At 38.0% G+C, this 16,394-nt stretch overlaps 1 protein-coding gene across 4 annotated transcripts in view; it reads right to left on the reverse strand.

Annotated features, from left to right (window-relative positions):
- The window catches only part of CDK19 (cyclin dependent kinase 19), a 187,550-nt gene that overhangs the window by 10,453 nt on the left and 160,703 nt on the right, over window positions 1-16,394 (reverse strand). For all 4 annotated transcript variants that reach the window (XM_004461208.4, XM_004461209.4, XM_023589590.3 and 1 more), the window contains 6 exons: window positions 15,600-15,743; window positions 15,404-15,473; window positions 9,051-9,123; window positions 8,581-8,678; window positions 7,758-7,836; window positions 6,802-7,065 (listed from right to left, as the gene is read on the reverse strand). In XM_004461208.4, the coding sequence (XP_004461265.1) occupies window positions 6,802-7,065; window positions 7,758-7,836; window positions 8,581-8,678; window positions 9,051-9,123; window positions 15,404-15,473; window positions 15,600-15,743 (728 nt within the window). The remainder of the gene's footprint in view (window positions 1-6,801; window positions 7,066-7,757; window positions 7,837-8,580; window positions 8,679-9,050; window positions 9,124-15,403; window positions 15,474-15,599; window positions 15,744-16,394) is intronic.

Consider the following 16,394-nt stretch of genomic DNA (forward strand, 5'->3'; position numbering starts at 1 on the left):
AGTTGAATGGGCTTGGCAGCCTTGACCAAAGATGTGAGTGTTTATTTCTGAACTCTCAATTCAATTCTTTGGTCAAAATATCTACCTTTATGCAAGTACCATGCTGTCTGGACCACTGTACCTTTGTAATATGCTTTAAAGTCAGGAAATGTGAGTTCTCCAACTTCATTCTTTTTTCTCAAGCAGTATCTATTTCCCCTTCCCCTGAGATAGCTGCCTTGTCTGTCTACTCGCTGTGTCTGCTTGCTGTGTCCACTCATTGTTTGCTTGTACTCTTTAGGAGGCACTGAACACTGAACCAGGGACCTCTCATGTGGGAGGCAGGTACCCAACTGCTTGAGCCACATCCATTCCCTCAAGCTAAATTTGGCTATTTGGGACCCCTTACCCTTACAAATAAATTTGATAATTGGCTTTTCCACCGCAGCAAAGTAGATTGTTGGAATATAATTGGGATTGCATTGACTCTATAAATCAATTGGGTAGAACTGACATCTTAACAATACATGTATAAAGAATGTCTTTCCATTTATTTAGGTCTTCTTTGATTTCTTTCAGTAATGTTTCTGTAGTTTTCTGAGTACAGTTCCTTTACATCCTTGGTTAAATTTACTCCTAGATATCTGATTCTTTTAGTTGCGGTAGTAAATATAATTATTTTCTTATTTCCTCTTCAGATCATTCATTTTTATTGTATAGAAACACTACTAATTTATGGGTGTTGATATCGTACACCTACCGCTTTGCTGAATTGATTTATTAGATCAAGTAGCTTTATTGTGGATTTTTCAGGATTTTTCTATATATAAGACCATGCCATCTCCAAAAAAGTTTTACTTCTTTCATTTCAGAGTAGATGCATTTTATTTCTTTTTCTTCCCGAACTGCTCTGGCTACACCTTCCAGTTCAATGCTGAAAAGCAGTGGTGACTGTGGGCACCCTTGTCTTGTTCCTGATTTAGAGGAAAAGCTTTTAGTCTTTCACCATTGAGAATGACGTCAGGTGTAGGTTTGTCCAATATGCCCTTTATCATGTGGAGGAAGTTTTCTTCTATTTTTAGTTTTCTAAGTGTTTTTTATGAAGAAGTGGTGATGGGTTTTGTCAAATGCCTTTTCTGCATTAACTGAAATGGACATGTGATTTTTTTCCCTTCATGCTATTAATGTCGTATATTAATTGATTTTCTTATGTTGAAAATCATACCTTGCATACCTGGATTAATTTCCAACTGATCCTATTGATTTTAGTATATAAAATTTTAAATGTGCTTTAGGACTAGGTTAGCAAGTATTTTGTTGAGGATTTTTGCATCTATATTAATTAGAGAAATTTGGTCTGTAATTTTTTTTTTCTTATAGTATCTTTATCTGGCTTTGGTATTAGGGTGATGTTGGCTTCATCGATTGAATTAGGTAGTATTCCCTCCTCTTCAATTTTCTGGAAGAGTTTGGGCAGAATTGGTATTAATTCTTTAAATGATTTGTTTATTCACCTAGGAAGCCATCTGGTCCTGGGCTTTTCTTTGTTGGGAGGTTTCTGATGACTGATTCAATCTCCTTACTTGTAATTAGTATGTTGAGGTCTTTTTCAATTTCTTCTGCTAATGTGTTTCTAGGAATTTGCCCATTTCATATAAGTTGTGTAATATGTTGGCATACAGTTATTCATATTATCCTCTTATGATCCTTTATATTTTTGTGGGGTCAGTAGTAATGTCCCCCCTCTCATTTTTTATTTATTGCATCCTATCTCTTTTTGTCAGTCTAGCTAAGGGTCTGTCAATTTGTTGATCTTCTCAAAGAACCAACTTTTGGTTTTATTAATTCTATATATTATTCTCAAATACATATATTTCTGCTCTAAGCTTTGTTATTTCTTTCCTTCTGCTTTCTTTGGGATTAGTTGCTCTTTTTCTAGTTCTTTCAGGTGTGCAATTAGGTCTTTGATTTTAGCTCTTTCTTCTTTTTTAATGTAGGCATTTAAGGTTATACATTCCCTCTCAGCATTGTCTCCACTACATCCCATAAGTTTTGATATGTTGTCTTCTAGTTTTCATTTGTCTCAAGATATTTATTGATTTCTCTTGCAATTTCTTCTTTGACTCACTGAATGTTCAAAAGTGTATTGTTTAACCTCCATATCTTTGTGAATTTTTCAGTCCACCACATGGTATTGATTTCCAGCTTCATTCCATTATGGTCAGAGTAAGTGCTTTATATAATTTCAATCTATTTAAATTTATTGAGACTTTTTTTGTGTGTGACCCAACATGTGATCTATCCTGATAATGATCCATGAGCACTTGAGAAGAATGTATATCCTGCTGCTTTGGGGTACAATGTTCTGTATATATCTGTTAGGTCTAGTTCAGTTATATTATTATTCAAGTTTTCAGTTTCATTTTGATTCTCTATCTAGATGTTCTATCTATTAACGACAGTGGTGTACTGAAGTCTCCAACTATTATTATACAGACGTTTATTTCTCCTTTCAGTTTTGCCAGTGTTTGCCTCATGTATTTTGGGTACCCTGATTAGGTGCATAGATACTTACAATTTTCTTTCTTCCTGGCAGATTGCTTCTTTTAGTGATATATAGTGTTGTTCTTTGTCTCTTATAACACTTTTGCCTTTAAAGTCTATTTTGTCCAATATTAGTATAGCTTCTCCCCAGCTCTTTTTTTGGTTACTGTTTGTGTGGAATATCTTTTTCCATTGCTTCACTTTCAACCTATTTGCGTCCTTGGGTCGAAGGTGCTTGTAGACAACACATAGATGGATTATACTTTCTTTATCTATTCTGTCAAATGTCTTAATTGGAGAGTTTAATCCATTAACACTAAATGTTATTACTGTAAAGGCAGTACTTCAACTATTTTTATCCTTTGCATCTTATATGTATTATATCTTATTTTTGTCTCTCTTTTTACCCATTTAGTTACCCTTAGTAATATTCTTCATTTCTATACTCTCTTCCAAACCTCTCTCTCCTGTCTTTTCCTTTCAGTCTGCAGAACTCTCTTTAGTATTTCTTATAGGGCAGGTCTCTTGTTGATTAACTCTTTCAGTTTCTGTTTCTCTGTGAATTTTTTTTTTTTTTAAAGATTTATTTATTTATTTAATTTCCCCCCCTCCCCTGGTTGTCTGGTTGTCTGTTCTTGGTGTCTATTTGCTGCGTCTTGTTTCTTTGTCCGCTTCTGTTGTTGTCAGCGGTACGGGAAGTGTGGGCGGCGCCATTCCTGGGCAGGCTGCTCTCTCTTTTCACGCTGGGCGGTTTTCCTCATGGGCGCACTCCTTGCGCGTGGGGCTCCCCCACGCGGGGGACACCCTTGCGTGGCACGGCACTCCTTGCGCGCATCAGCACTGCGCATGGCCAGCTCCACACGGGTCAAGGAGGCCCGGGGTTTGAACCGCGGACCTCCCATATGGTAGACGGACGCCCTAACCACTGGGCCAAAGTCCGTTTCCCTCTGTGAATATTTTAAACTCTCCCTCATTCTTGAAGGGCAGTTTTGCTGGATACAGAATTCTTAGCTGGCAATTTTTCTCTTTTAGTACCTTAAATATATCATACCAGTGTCTTCTCACTCCCATGGTTTCTCTGAGAAATTGGTATTTAATCTTATTGCCTTTTTCTTGTGACACATCATTTTTCTCTTGCTGCTTTCAGTATTCCTCTTTATCTTTGGCATTTGATGTTCTGACTAGTGGGACTTGAATAGGTCTTTTTGGATTTATTCTGTTTTGAGTATGTTGTGCTTCTTCGATATGGATATTTACATCTTTCTTAAGAGTTGGGAAATTTTCAGTCATTATTTTCTCAAATATCTTTCTGCCCTTTTCCCTTCTCTTCTCCTTCTGGGACTCCCATAACATGTGTCCTGAGTATGACAAGGAGCTGTGTAAAAATGATAACTTCCCACCGAAATGAAGTAGAAACATCAGATCAAAGAAAGACTCATAGAAGTCCAGCTTGGCAAGTTCAGAGACAGTTATTTTCTGAGCTTGATCGGCTGCACTTATTGCCAATGGAGAGGGGTCTTTTATGGGGCATTCTACATTTACAACTGAGGTGGAGCTATCTTCTAAAGAATGTAGTGCATTGCCAAAGGTACATGATTTGACAATAATTATCAAGGCACATGGGAGATGAGTATTACTTACAGGAGACAAGTCCTAAAGGAACAGATGTTTTCTGCAGGGCAGAAGAAGTTATATGTTGGTGGAAAGGTTTACTGATACAGGAGTAGTCAGGCAATTTGGAGAAAACAGATATCATAGCAGCCTTCCAGAAAAACAGGTGAAACATTCTAGTACAAGATCTGTTGATCAGTTATGGGTTACAGCAGCTTACAGTTTTAACCATTCTGGAATGCTGCTAATGTTGGGAGTGGTGGAAAGAGCAGGAAGGGCTGGGGTATGAAAAAATGCAGTGTCATATATGCCATAACATGTATGTCTGTGTACTCCATGCTGTCACTCAGTTCTCTGAGATCTTGCTCAATTTTTTACTATTTTTTTCTCTATCCTTTTCTTCTTAATATCTTTTATCTCTTTAGCCATATTTTCCTTGATATCCTTGAATTGATTTAGATTTATTTGAACATCTTTGATTAGTTGTTTCAAATATCCTTTGGGCCATATCTTCCTGTTTCTTTGTATGGCTTGTAATTTTTTGCTGATGTCTGGACAGCTGCTTATCTTGATGAATTTACTCTGAAGGGTGGTTTCTCTCTCTCAGCTAGGGTTTTGTTGTTGGTAGCTTTGTGTTAAGGCTCTTCTTTGACACTTGGTTTGACAATATTTCCTAGCCAAAACAGGGCCAGGGACCCACAAATGGGATGACGATTAGTTCCAAAGGGTCCTGGGGAGAAGGTCAGGACAGATACAAAAAAGCCTTTTTTCAGCTTCTAAAGACTGTGCTTTCCTGGCCTGCTCAGCAGATGGAACTCTTTGCCAAAACCCCTTTTTGTTGGCCCCAGAAGGTATACTTTCCTGGCCTGCTCAGCAGAAGGCACTCTTCAGCACCCTGTTCCCCACAGTCCTAAAAAGGCAGGGTGTTTTTAGACCTCTGCCTCTGACATAGGGTTGAAACAATGGTGTGACAATGCCTGTCTGGAACAGGCTAAAACAGTGGGGCCCAGTGGTCTAAATTTCCTGGCCAAAAGCTGGATCAGTACTGGGCTGTGTCCCACTCTGTACTTAGGGAGGAGGACTTCTGCAGTAGCCAGCCAGGCAGGGACTGGATCTGACTCCAGGGTGCTTGCCTTGAGAGTGGGAGATTGGGCATTGATCACCACCACCAAGCAAGAAGCTCACAGTCTTTTACCACAGTCTTTGGTCTCTTTGACCCACTATTCTCTGGATGCTATACAGTGCTCCCCTGAGCTCTGGAACTCCAGAGCAATTGTTTCAAAACCTATCCACTAGTGCCTATCCACTAGATGTGTTTGGTAAAGGAGGGAGTCATGCAGCCACCTACTCCACCATCTTCCTGGAAGTTCTCTCCTCATTTTTAGTGAGACTTGTGGCAGTTGAAGCTTTTGTGGATCACAGAAAATTATGTTCTTAAGTTAATCCATTCCTGCACATGTAAACCTATTATAGATGGGAACTTTTGACTAAATTACTTTAGTTAAGGGCCTCTGATTAGAAGGCATGACCCAGGATGGGTCTTAATCCTCTTACTGGTGTCCTTTATAACCAGAGGAATAAAAATCCATTGACACAGCAAAAAGCCAAAGAGACAGAGAGGATTTCAGAAGCTCAGAGAGAAGGCCCTGGGAGTCAGAAGGTGAAATCAATGGTATACAGAAGCTGAGAGGAAGCCACTTTATCCAGAAGCTGAAAGTAGTGAGGCCCAGAGGAGAGGGGAGAGATGACAGGACACTGCCATGTACCTGATCACCCACAGCTGCAGCTTGGGGAGAAAGGATCTCCTGATGATACCTTGATTTGGACACTTTCATGGCCTCAGAACTATAAGCTTTTGTTTTTGTTTTTGTTATTTGTTTTTGTCTTGTTTGAGGTACCAGGGCCAGGAAATGAACCTGGGACCTATATGTGTGAAGCAGCGCTCAACCACTGAGCCACAATGGCTCCCCTGAGTTGATTCTTTCCTTTGTTTCCTTGTTTGTTTGTTTTTAGGAGGCACGGGGAACCAAACCTGTGACCTTCCATTTGGCAAGCAGGCACTCAACCACTTGATCACATCCGCACCCAGAACTATAAGCTTTTACTCTAATAAATCCTCATTGTAAAAGTTAACCAATTTCTGATATATTGCTCCCAGCAGCTTTTAGCAAATTAAAACAAGGCTTAACAATTATTTCTGAGAAGTCACAATCTTACCCCTTTCACTTCTATACCTATGTGGTTACTTACTGATTATCTCCTCCCACTGAAAGCAAATCTTTCTAAAATATGCTCCTTATTTTGTCCAAAGTAAGCCTAAGGTGCTGCCTCCCTCTCTTTCAATTGCTTATCTGCTTCTGGAGATATATTTTTCCTGATCCAAACAAAGTTCTTAGAAAGCTATAAAAGGTAAAATGATGACATTTTCATTGAGGAGGGAAGCATCTGCCTCCTCAATTTCCCCCCTTAGGATATCAGGATAAATGAGTCAGGAAACAAAATATCTTTCAATTCCATGAAATATGATAAAAGCCCTCATTTTCATATAATGCCCTAGATATAGGATTGTACAGTTTGTATAGTCAAACTCTAGAGTTGAAGTGTCTGTAATAAACATTTCCCATTTCATAAAACATGACCCTAGAAAAGAACAAAATTCAGGAGTACCTGATAATCTGACTGAATAACAGGTCCACCAGAGCTTGCGCCTGAAGGCCCCAGCCGTGGCTTCTTGCTGGGTGGCACCTGGCTGAGGCCAGCATCCTGGCCGTGCTGCATCCCTGGCCCGGTGCCCGCAGCTGCAGCCCCTCCTGCGGTGCCATTGGTCTGGGCGCTGTTCTGCTGCGGGGGCGGTGGTGCGGGTGGAGGGGCTGCTGCCTGCTGTGGGGGGGCTGTTGGCTGCTGATGCTGGTTTTGTTGCTGTGGCTGGTTCTTTTAAGGAAAAAAATAAGTATGCTGGCACGAAACTAAGTTTGCAGTAAGTTTCATTATCTGATATGCGCTTGTGACTGCTGACCAATCTGGGGAGGAACCTATGTGAGACACCAAAGTGAATGGAGCAGCCAGGGAATGCAGCGTCCCCCAAAGGTCAAAGCACCACATGAGGACATACCTCATTCCCTAAAGTTCACTGAGTCTACACAATAGCCATTCATATCAGTCACTGACATCCCACCATCGACCAGAAAGCACACAGGAAATAGCTCTGCACTCATTAAAACAGCTATACATCTTTCTATCCCGATTCTGGGAAAGTAGAGTGTGGGGAGAAGGCTGATCTAGCCAGTTAAGATAAAGAAAATAGCGATGCTTTGAAAAGCCAGCCTGCCTGAAGTGATGGTGCTGACACAGAACAAACAAAGCAGCAAGAATTAGGAATCAGCCATAGAACGGGCTATAAAACAACCCAGGAAGTTCACCAGGTAGCTCATTTATCTGCAAGCTTATTTTACCTCAAATTTCAAGGTACACCTACAAACCCTAATCTTCCCTAGAAAGTAAAGTAAAAACAATAACATAAAAGGCAATTAAAAATATAGGAATTACTAGATTATACTTCCCTAAATTCTCTTTATGTCTCCCTTCTTCTCTGCAAGGGGCAAAGTATACCATGCAGTTTATACCTTGTCACCTTTCTCTTCAGGTTCATCTTCATTAAGGAATTCTCGTTTGGGGTATGGAATCTGGCAGCCAGCAAATACACTACAAATAATTGTTAAAAAAGAAAAAAAGGAATACACGTCATGGCTTAAAATATTGACCTTGTTAATTTAATATTCCACTTTTTCTTAACAGATTCATGCTCTCTTACTCATGTATGGCTAGTGTTTGTCTGATGCCTTCCAACACAACTTATGCAAAAGAACAATTAGTTTTCTGAAATTTCACATAATTGTCACTTTCAATAACAAATTTTAACAGTTGTTAGATAATTAACATATATGATATAGAAGTTTCTCCAAACTAACTTCATCAGTAACCAAAACCAACTGAATTTACATTTGCTTCAATATGAAAAAAATTTTTTTCTAAGAAAAGCTGTACTTCTAATAAATCCAACCACAAATTATACACGAGTGTAATAAGGATAAAGAAATAGAGGGTTTGTTTCAGTGGACACACTATGGAAAACAGAACTTTAAATTCCTAGTTCTCTCTGGTTTGGTTCCATCTCTTATCTGGCTGATAGATCCAATCTGTTCTCAACTTTAGTTTTTATCTGTAAAATTGATTAACGGTCATTTCTGAAACAGTTGTTCTCATTCACACCTCTCTGCAGCTTTGCTTGTTTCTATATACAGGTTCTTTTTTTCTTGGTAGTTTTTTTCTGAGGTAGTATGAATAAAGAGAGTAAAATACTTTAGTAACATGTGCCTCTTTTGCTTTCAGCTGCCATCCCACATCCTCAACCTGGAGCAAAGGTCACAGAAAAGGTAAGATACATACTCTAATGTCGGCAAGGGATCCTCCTGAAAATAGGGATCCTGTAGAGCCTGTTCTGAGGTAATTCTCTTGGTTGGATCCATAGTAAGGAGTTTCTGAAGCTAGAGTAACACACGAGAAATTGACAGTACATGAACAAGTTGCACTTGTGCGTTAGTGTCTAGCAGGATTAACATCAAATACATAAAGTACAGCTCATTGCATGATTGGACCACTAAACACATATATGTGAAATGGGCAGAAATCCCTTTTAGAATTAATTTTTTTTTTCTGCTGATAAACCATTGAAAAAATTTCAGGCCAGAAGTCAAGGGTGATGTCTCAACAGAAAAAATATTTAAATTTGCCTCAGCATCCTCTAATTTCTTTTCTTTCTAAAGAGAAAGAATAGCTGGGACAGTTCCATGGTAAATGGGATGAAGGAAGAACTGTGCTAAGGATCAGACTTCAAAGTCTGGGAGAGATACACCTACCAGCAAGAACACTTTGCTGTCAGGCTTGACCTTGTGTTTCTCCATGTACTTGATGAGGCTACTGTTGGCATACCTGCAAGGACAAAATCACACATCATTGGGAAAACTCACAGTTTATATTTCTTTATGAAAAGTTCCAAGATGGGTTTTCTTATAAGGTATGTGTGTTTAAGCCATCATTTTCTCTGATTAAAAAGGAACGCCTTACCCAATATTGACAAATGTGTGAATAAATAGGAACTGATATACAATGGCATATAATTTATATTGATTACACTTTGGAAAATAATTTTGCAATAACCATTATAATTGAAAGTAAAAACAAAACAAAACAAAAAAACAGAAACAACACAAATGTCCATCAACTGAAGAACAGGTAAATAAATTTTAAATATTCACAGGATGAAATGCTTTCTAATAGTAAAAATGAACTAAAGTTATATGCATAAGGCTGAGTGGGAAAAGCAAGTTACTAAAGAAAATACCATTTATATAAAGTTCTAATTCATATTAAACTGAACAATAATTTATTTAGAGATACATACATATGTAGGAAAACTATAATGAAATACAGGGGAGTGGATGTAGCTTAGGAAGTTGAGCACCTGCCTCCCACACGGGAGGTCCTGGGTTTGGGTCCCAGTGCCTCCTAAAGACGACAAACAATGACACTGAGCAAAAACAATGAGCAAGACAAAGAGCAAACAATGAACAGACATCAAGCAAAAATGAACAGGGAGTGGATGTGGCTCAAGCAATTGGGTGCCTGCCTCCCACAAGGAGGTCTGGGTTCAGTTTCCAATGCCTCCTAAAGAAGTAATGAGCATACAATGAGCAAACAGACAAAGGAGCCATCTTGTGGGGGGAGGTGTGGGCAGCAGGGGGAATGGGAATGACTAACACAAATTCAGAATAATTTCTATCCTTTGGGAAAGATGTGGACAGGGAGCGAGGGGGCCCCAGATTACCTCAGTGATCATTATAATGCCCTATTTCTTAGGTTGAGGGGTGAGCAGATTATTATTCTAAAAATACTACATATATTTTCACCATATATTCTTTCCTGTATAAGAAATATTTCCAATCAAAAGGGTCAAAAAATATGTTCATGGTAGAACATTTTTAGACACTATAATATGCATAAAGAAGAAAATTAAAATCCACTTATAATCAAACCAGTGATAACCACTGTCAAAATTTTGATAATTTCTTCTGGCATTTTTCATATATATATATATGATACACACAAACACAGAGGGATTTTTTTTTTTTAATAAAATTGGGACCATACTATGTAAATAGGCTTGTAACATTTTTAACTTGATACTGTTTCATAAACATGTTTCCTTATCAAATACTTTTTAAACTTATTATTTTTAATCGTTGTGTATCTTCTACTGTTACTTATATTGTTTATTTCATAAAGACTGTGAAATGAGGATCCCTGTAGGTCCTTGTAAATCTGGGGTACATTGTAGGGAGGCAATACTGCAGAAGAATCAAAGAGCCCCTACTGGACCCTGACTCAGTCATTTACCAGCTGTGTGATCTTGAGCAAGCAGGTTTATCTGTGTAAGCCTTAGATTTCCCATCTGAAAAATGGGGATTATAATTATAGTTACCTCACAGAGTTATGAAAATCATACAGGAAAATGCTGATAAAGGGCTTAGCACCATGCCTGGCACATAGTAAGCAGTCAGCTATTTGTGGCTGCTCTGACTATGTCTACAGGATAAATTACTGGAATTATCAGATCAAAGAATACACATATTTTATAGCCTTTTAAAAAATGTTTTCTAGAACCTTGCTTACATAAATGTGCTTTTCAGATCAGCAGCATGGGCATTACCTGAGAGCCTGTTAAAAATGAAGATTCTCAGGCCCCAGCCCAGATTCTATATCAGAATCTGCAACCTGCACGATTGCAGGTGATTTGTAGGTATACTGGAGTTTGAGAAGCACTTATTCTCACCATGGAATATGAGTAAGAGTGTCCATTTTATTGGATTCTTGCCAACACTAGGCATTTTTGTTTAAAAAAAAAAGTAGCCACTGGGTAATGGGAAGAAATCGTAGTGTTTAAATAGAAAAGGAGTCTGTCTACATGTCTTTGGTCTTTGTACTTGGTGTTATGGGTTGAACTGTGTTCCACAAAAAAGATATGTTGAAGTCCCCTCATGCCCAGTACCTCAGAAATGATCTGTGGAAGTTTTAGATTATTTTATGAATCCCAAAAGAGAAAGATTATGTTTGTAATTTTGTAAACTAATCTATGCCTCTGGGTGTGATAGCCTTTGATTGCATTAAATGCAGGTGAGGTGTCTTGATCACCTGTGAAGATTAGAGCTTTTTTTTTTAAAGATTTATTTTTATTTCTCTCCCCTTCCCCCACCCCCCATTGTCTGCTCTCTTGTGTCCATTCACTCTGTGTTCTTCTGTGTCTGCTTGCATTCTCGGCAGCACCAAGAATCTGTGTCTCTTTTTGTTATGTCATCTTGCTGTGTCAGCTCTCCATGTGTGGGGTGCCACTCCTGGGCAGGCTGCACTTTTTTGCACAGGGTAGCTCTCCTTGTGGGGCACACTCCTTGCACATGGGGCACCCCTGCGTGGCACAGCACTCCTTGAGCACTGCAGCACTGAGCATGGGCCAGGAGGCCCTGGGTTTGAACCCAGACCTCCTATCTGGTAGGCAGGTGCTCTATCAGTTGAGCCACATCTGCTTCCCAGATTAGGGTTTTTGATTTGACTACACCAGTGGGTGTGACTCAGGTTGAGTCCCTGCCCCCTTGCTGGGTCTGAAAGAAATGGACACTCTCACAGATAGACACACAGGAAGAGATCACAGATAGACACACAGGAAGAGAGAGCGCTATCATTTTTGATCCTGCCATGTGACAAAAATGAGAAGTTCAAACAGCTAAAGTCCCCGGAAGAGATGAGCCATTCACCTGATAGTTTACAGCTGATCTTGGGAAGAGAGCATGACAGCTAAGACTGATAGAGAAGGCCTGGAAAGAAACAAGCCCTATGTCAGGAAAGAGAGGACTATAGGATCTCTAAGCACAAAGCCCCAAGAGGCTGGGCCCACAGAGCTCAAGAGGAAGAGGGAACCCAGAGGGGAAGGAGAGAACTGGTAGAGATCACCCACTATCTTGCTTCAACACATGGCAGCTGACTTGACCAGGAAGTGCCTCTTAAGGTACCTTGAGTTGGACTTTCCACAGCTTTGGGATTCTAAGCTTTTACCCAAAATAAATACTCTTTATAAAAGCCAACAGATTTCTGGAACTTTATATTGCCACCCCTTTGGCAGACTAATATACAACCTTACTTGGAAACAGAGTCATTACAGACAGACTTCGGAAAGTTAAAAAGAGGTCATACTAAAATAGAGTAGGTCCTTGATCCAATGCCTGATGTCTATAAAAGAAAAGGAAAGGAGAAGCAGATGAGGGGAGAATGACATTTGATGACTAAGACAGAGAACACCTTTGCTGGCTACCACCAGAAACCAGGGGCATGGAATTGATTGTTCTCCACAGACTTTTGAGGGGGCATGGCCCTTCCAACACCTTGTTTTCGGATTCCTAGCCTCCAGAACTGTAAGACAATAAATTTTTTTTTGTTTTACTGGTACTGGTAAAGTTTTTTTTACTTTGTGATAGCAGCCCTAGGAAACCCTTTAGTAACTTGGGCTAACTCCAGATTTTGGGTTATTTGTTTCTATCATAATATAAAGGTCTTTTTTTTATATATAAGACTCTGAGATGTCCTATGCTTAATACTCATTTTGGTTCCTTCTTATACTTCCTAAGTATTAATGTTAAGCTAATTTTGTATCATTTTCTTCCATGTTTGTTAAGAGTTTAGGAGCTGAATGGTTTTTAATGTAATTTAAATTCTTTACATACTTCATGAGGGATTTTATGCTTTATATTTATTTGAACAAATTCAATTTTTAACACAACTTTATGATTTCTTTTAATTCTATTTTCACTTCATCTTCTAATGAGCTAATGAGAGTTGACATTTTGGAAAGATTACAGAAACTTCTAATATTAACCTTCCCAATTTCACTGAGAGTAATATTTTTTAGTTCTTTATCTGATATTAAGGAAAGCAAATAATTATCCTTTTACTTTTTAGGTCATTTGAAAGAGAATTTTCTGTAATTTTTTTCTTAATTATATTTTACTTAGTGACTTACATACATTGCATTTTAAGTTTCTGGATAGCTTTAGATTTGGGCAGTTTTAAATAAATCCCTGTTTGTATTAGTAGCCTACTTTTATGTGGGTAGAATGGTATGCTTAGGAACTATGGGCTCTTATCTTTGGACTTTTCCTATTATTCTTCCAACCAAATTTCATTTATCCTTTATAATTTCTCTCCTTTTATTTCTGGTTATTATAAACACTATCATGAATTCTCTGGTAAAATTACCATTTAGTCTTTAAATACTAAGTTAAATGTTAAGTGCCTTAGTTAATATCTACATCTTTTATATTATTATAGTTTTGTCTTCAATTACTTGAACCACTTTCATCCAGCACCCAGTTGACAAGTAATGAATAGCATATACTATGTGCCAGGCCCTGGGGATACGTGGTATATGAGGCAGACATGATCCATACTGTCTAAATGGAAAGACAGATGAGTATCTAAGAAATAACTGTAATGTAAGGTGATCAGTGCTGAAAGCAGCAGCAGAGGATACAACAGGACTTGCAGAGGGGGAGCACCTAACTCAGTCCTAGAAGGTCAGGGGAGGACTCATCAGGGAAATGATGCCTCAGCCAATACCTAAAGAATAAGCAGGGGTTAATCTGATAAAAAGGGCAGGAGGAAAGTATGTCCTAGATTGACGGAATAGCATGTGTAAAAATCCAGAGTTCTAAGAAAGCTCAGAGTATTTGCAGTACTTAAAGAAATTCACGACACCTGGGCTATAGAATACAAACTGGAGAGTGGTCAGGAGGTAAACCTGGAGAAGTAGCAGTCAAGGCTTTATAAGCCATATTAAGGAACTGACAGCAAAGCAAATGAAGAAAAACCAGGTAAATGATATGATCAGATTTGCACTTGTTGATGACTGCAGTGTCAACAGTAAATTGGAATGAAGAGTGGAGATAGAAATACCACTGAGGAGGCCACTGCAGGATGCCTGGTTAGAGACATGGTTGTCTGGACAACAAGAGTAGCAAGGTAGATGGAAAGAAACAGGAAGATTCAAAGAATACTTAGAATAAATAACTGACTAGATGGGTAACTTTTTAGATACTGGGGGTATGACAGAGAGGGGGACAGAAGGAAGATCAAGGATAACTCAAGTCTTGGCTTGAGCAATTAGGTGAATCATAGGGCCATTTCCTAAGATAAGAAATACAGTGGGAGGAGGGGTTTAGGGGGATAGATGTTAAGTTCAGTTTTGGATGTTTAATTTGAAGTATTTATGAACATTCAAGTTGGGATTCCATAAAACACATAGATAAATGGGGCTGAAACTTGGGAAAGAGAGCAGGATATATAGATTCAAAATTGAGGAGAGTGAGTGGGAAAATGTCTAGAGCCAGAAAACAGCCTTTCAGGACAGAACACTGAGCAATACCAGCGCTATCCTTAAGAGATAGATAGAGGCAAAAGGATAGATAGAAGCAATGATAGTAGCATTCTCTACTTTTCTTTAGGATGTCTGGCTTCATTCTTAAAAGTCAACCTGTCCTGAAATTCTTCTATTAAGTTGTCCAAAGGGAACCTCTTTCACTTTTTCCTCTAGGTGTACATGTTTGTAACAAATTCCTATCATACTATCACCTTTACTCTCCTTTCCTTTCTACTCAATGTACATGTCTCTACCAGTTTGTTATTCTCACAACCCAGGCCCATGTGTTTTCCCTCTGCCATCCTTCCTGATTTCCTAGTCCACCATTTTAGTTAACAGTTATGACTCAGATAAAGATAAAATCACAGCTGTAAAGATGCTGGTGGTAAGATGTTAGATGGGAATCCTGTTTTTCATCAATGATTGTTCTATAAACCCTCAACTTCTCTAATAAAGAAAAAACTTTTTAAATTTAATAAAATCACAGCTGTGGTCCTGAACTATGACATGGTAAAATAGAATAGATATTTAAAGTACCTATTGAACCTTAAATTCTAAAAAGTTAAAAAATACTCTAACCTAAACCTGACATGTACATTAATAGTACGTGGAATATCTTCTTTAAATGATAAACATAATTTGTGCTCTAAAATCTAAGCATCTGGCCTTAGTAATAATCTATACCTAGCTTTTTAAAAGATTGAAGTTCCCACTGAAGTTATGTCCTATATGTAATATGGAATTACTTACGTTGTTCTTCTAAAGTCTTTCTGAAGTGTGGGGTATTCTGGCATCTTTCTAATATCTTCCCAGTCTTTATCTTACAAAAAAAATATTGAATTCTGTTATACGAAATAATGTGTTATGCTTATAAAAATTTCCTAATTTAAAAAAATATTCATAAATATAAAAAATATACTTGATTTTGAAAAGAAAACTAAATTACCTGCAGGAAACCCCATGACACTAAATATCCGATCTAGTTGATCATGATGAAAGGGATTGCTTGTTTTTATATCTTCCTGACGACAGTGAAAAATAGGTTCTGAAGTCAGCAATTCAGCAAATATGCAACCTATTGCCCATATATCTATGAAAGAAGAAAAGCAAGTTTTTGTACATATTTATTATATTTCCTTGGTTATAATTCCAAAATATGATCACAACCTACGTATAAAAATACTTTTTAGTGAAGCAATATATAAAACACAGTAAGTGCATTAAGAAAAAAAATACATGGCATGGAAAAACAGAATCTCCACATATCAGATTGAAAGCCAAATAAAAAATGTTTACCTGTAAATTTCCTGATGAAATTAAGCTTGGGAAACTCAATTTAGTAACCAATGAATTTCTTAGAGCCTATCTAACCCACTATCAATAATTTAATTAATGAAGCTTTCACTGAACATCTAATATAGGGCATAATACTCAAGATTTGATGAAGTGAAACAAAAACATCATCAGGCATGATTATGTAATTCCTTTTTAAGGCAATCAGATGAACAGTGATAGAACTTACGAGTTTCTGATATAGACAGATAGTACAAATCAAATAAGATGATTTGAAGAAACTCAATTTTTGTATGAAAGACTGTCAACTGCAGTTTATTCAGCAAATTTTAAGGTCTAGAAGCTGATAAATAATAAACTGCATGAAACCATAGTTCATTTATCTGAACTCACTTAGAAATGGTTCCCTTCCATATAAGTATGCCTTCTGGATAATGGGAACATATCC

The sequence above is a fragment of the Dasypus novemcinctus genome, chromosome 11 (assembly GCF_030445035.2).
Source record: "Dasypus novemcinctus isolate mDasNov1 chromosome 11, mDasNov1.1.hap2, whole genome shotgun sequence".
Taxonomy (NCBI): Eukaryota; Metazoa; Chordata; class Mammalia; order Cingulata; family Dasypodidae; genus Dasypus; species Dasypus novemcinctus.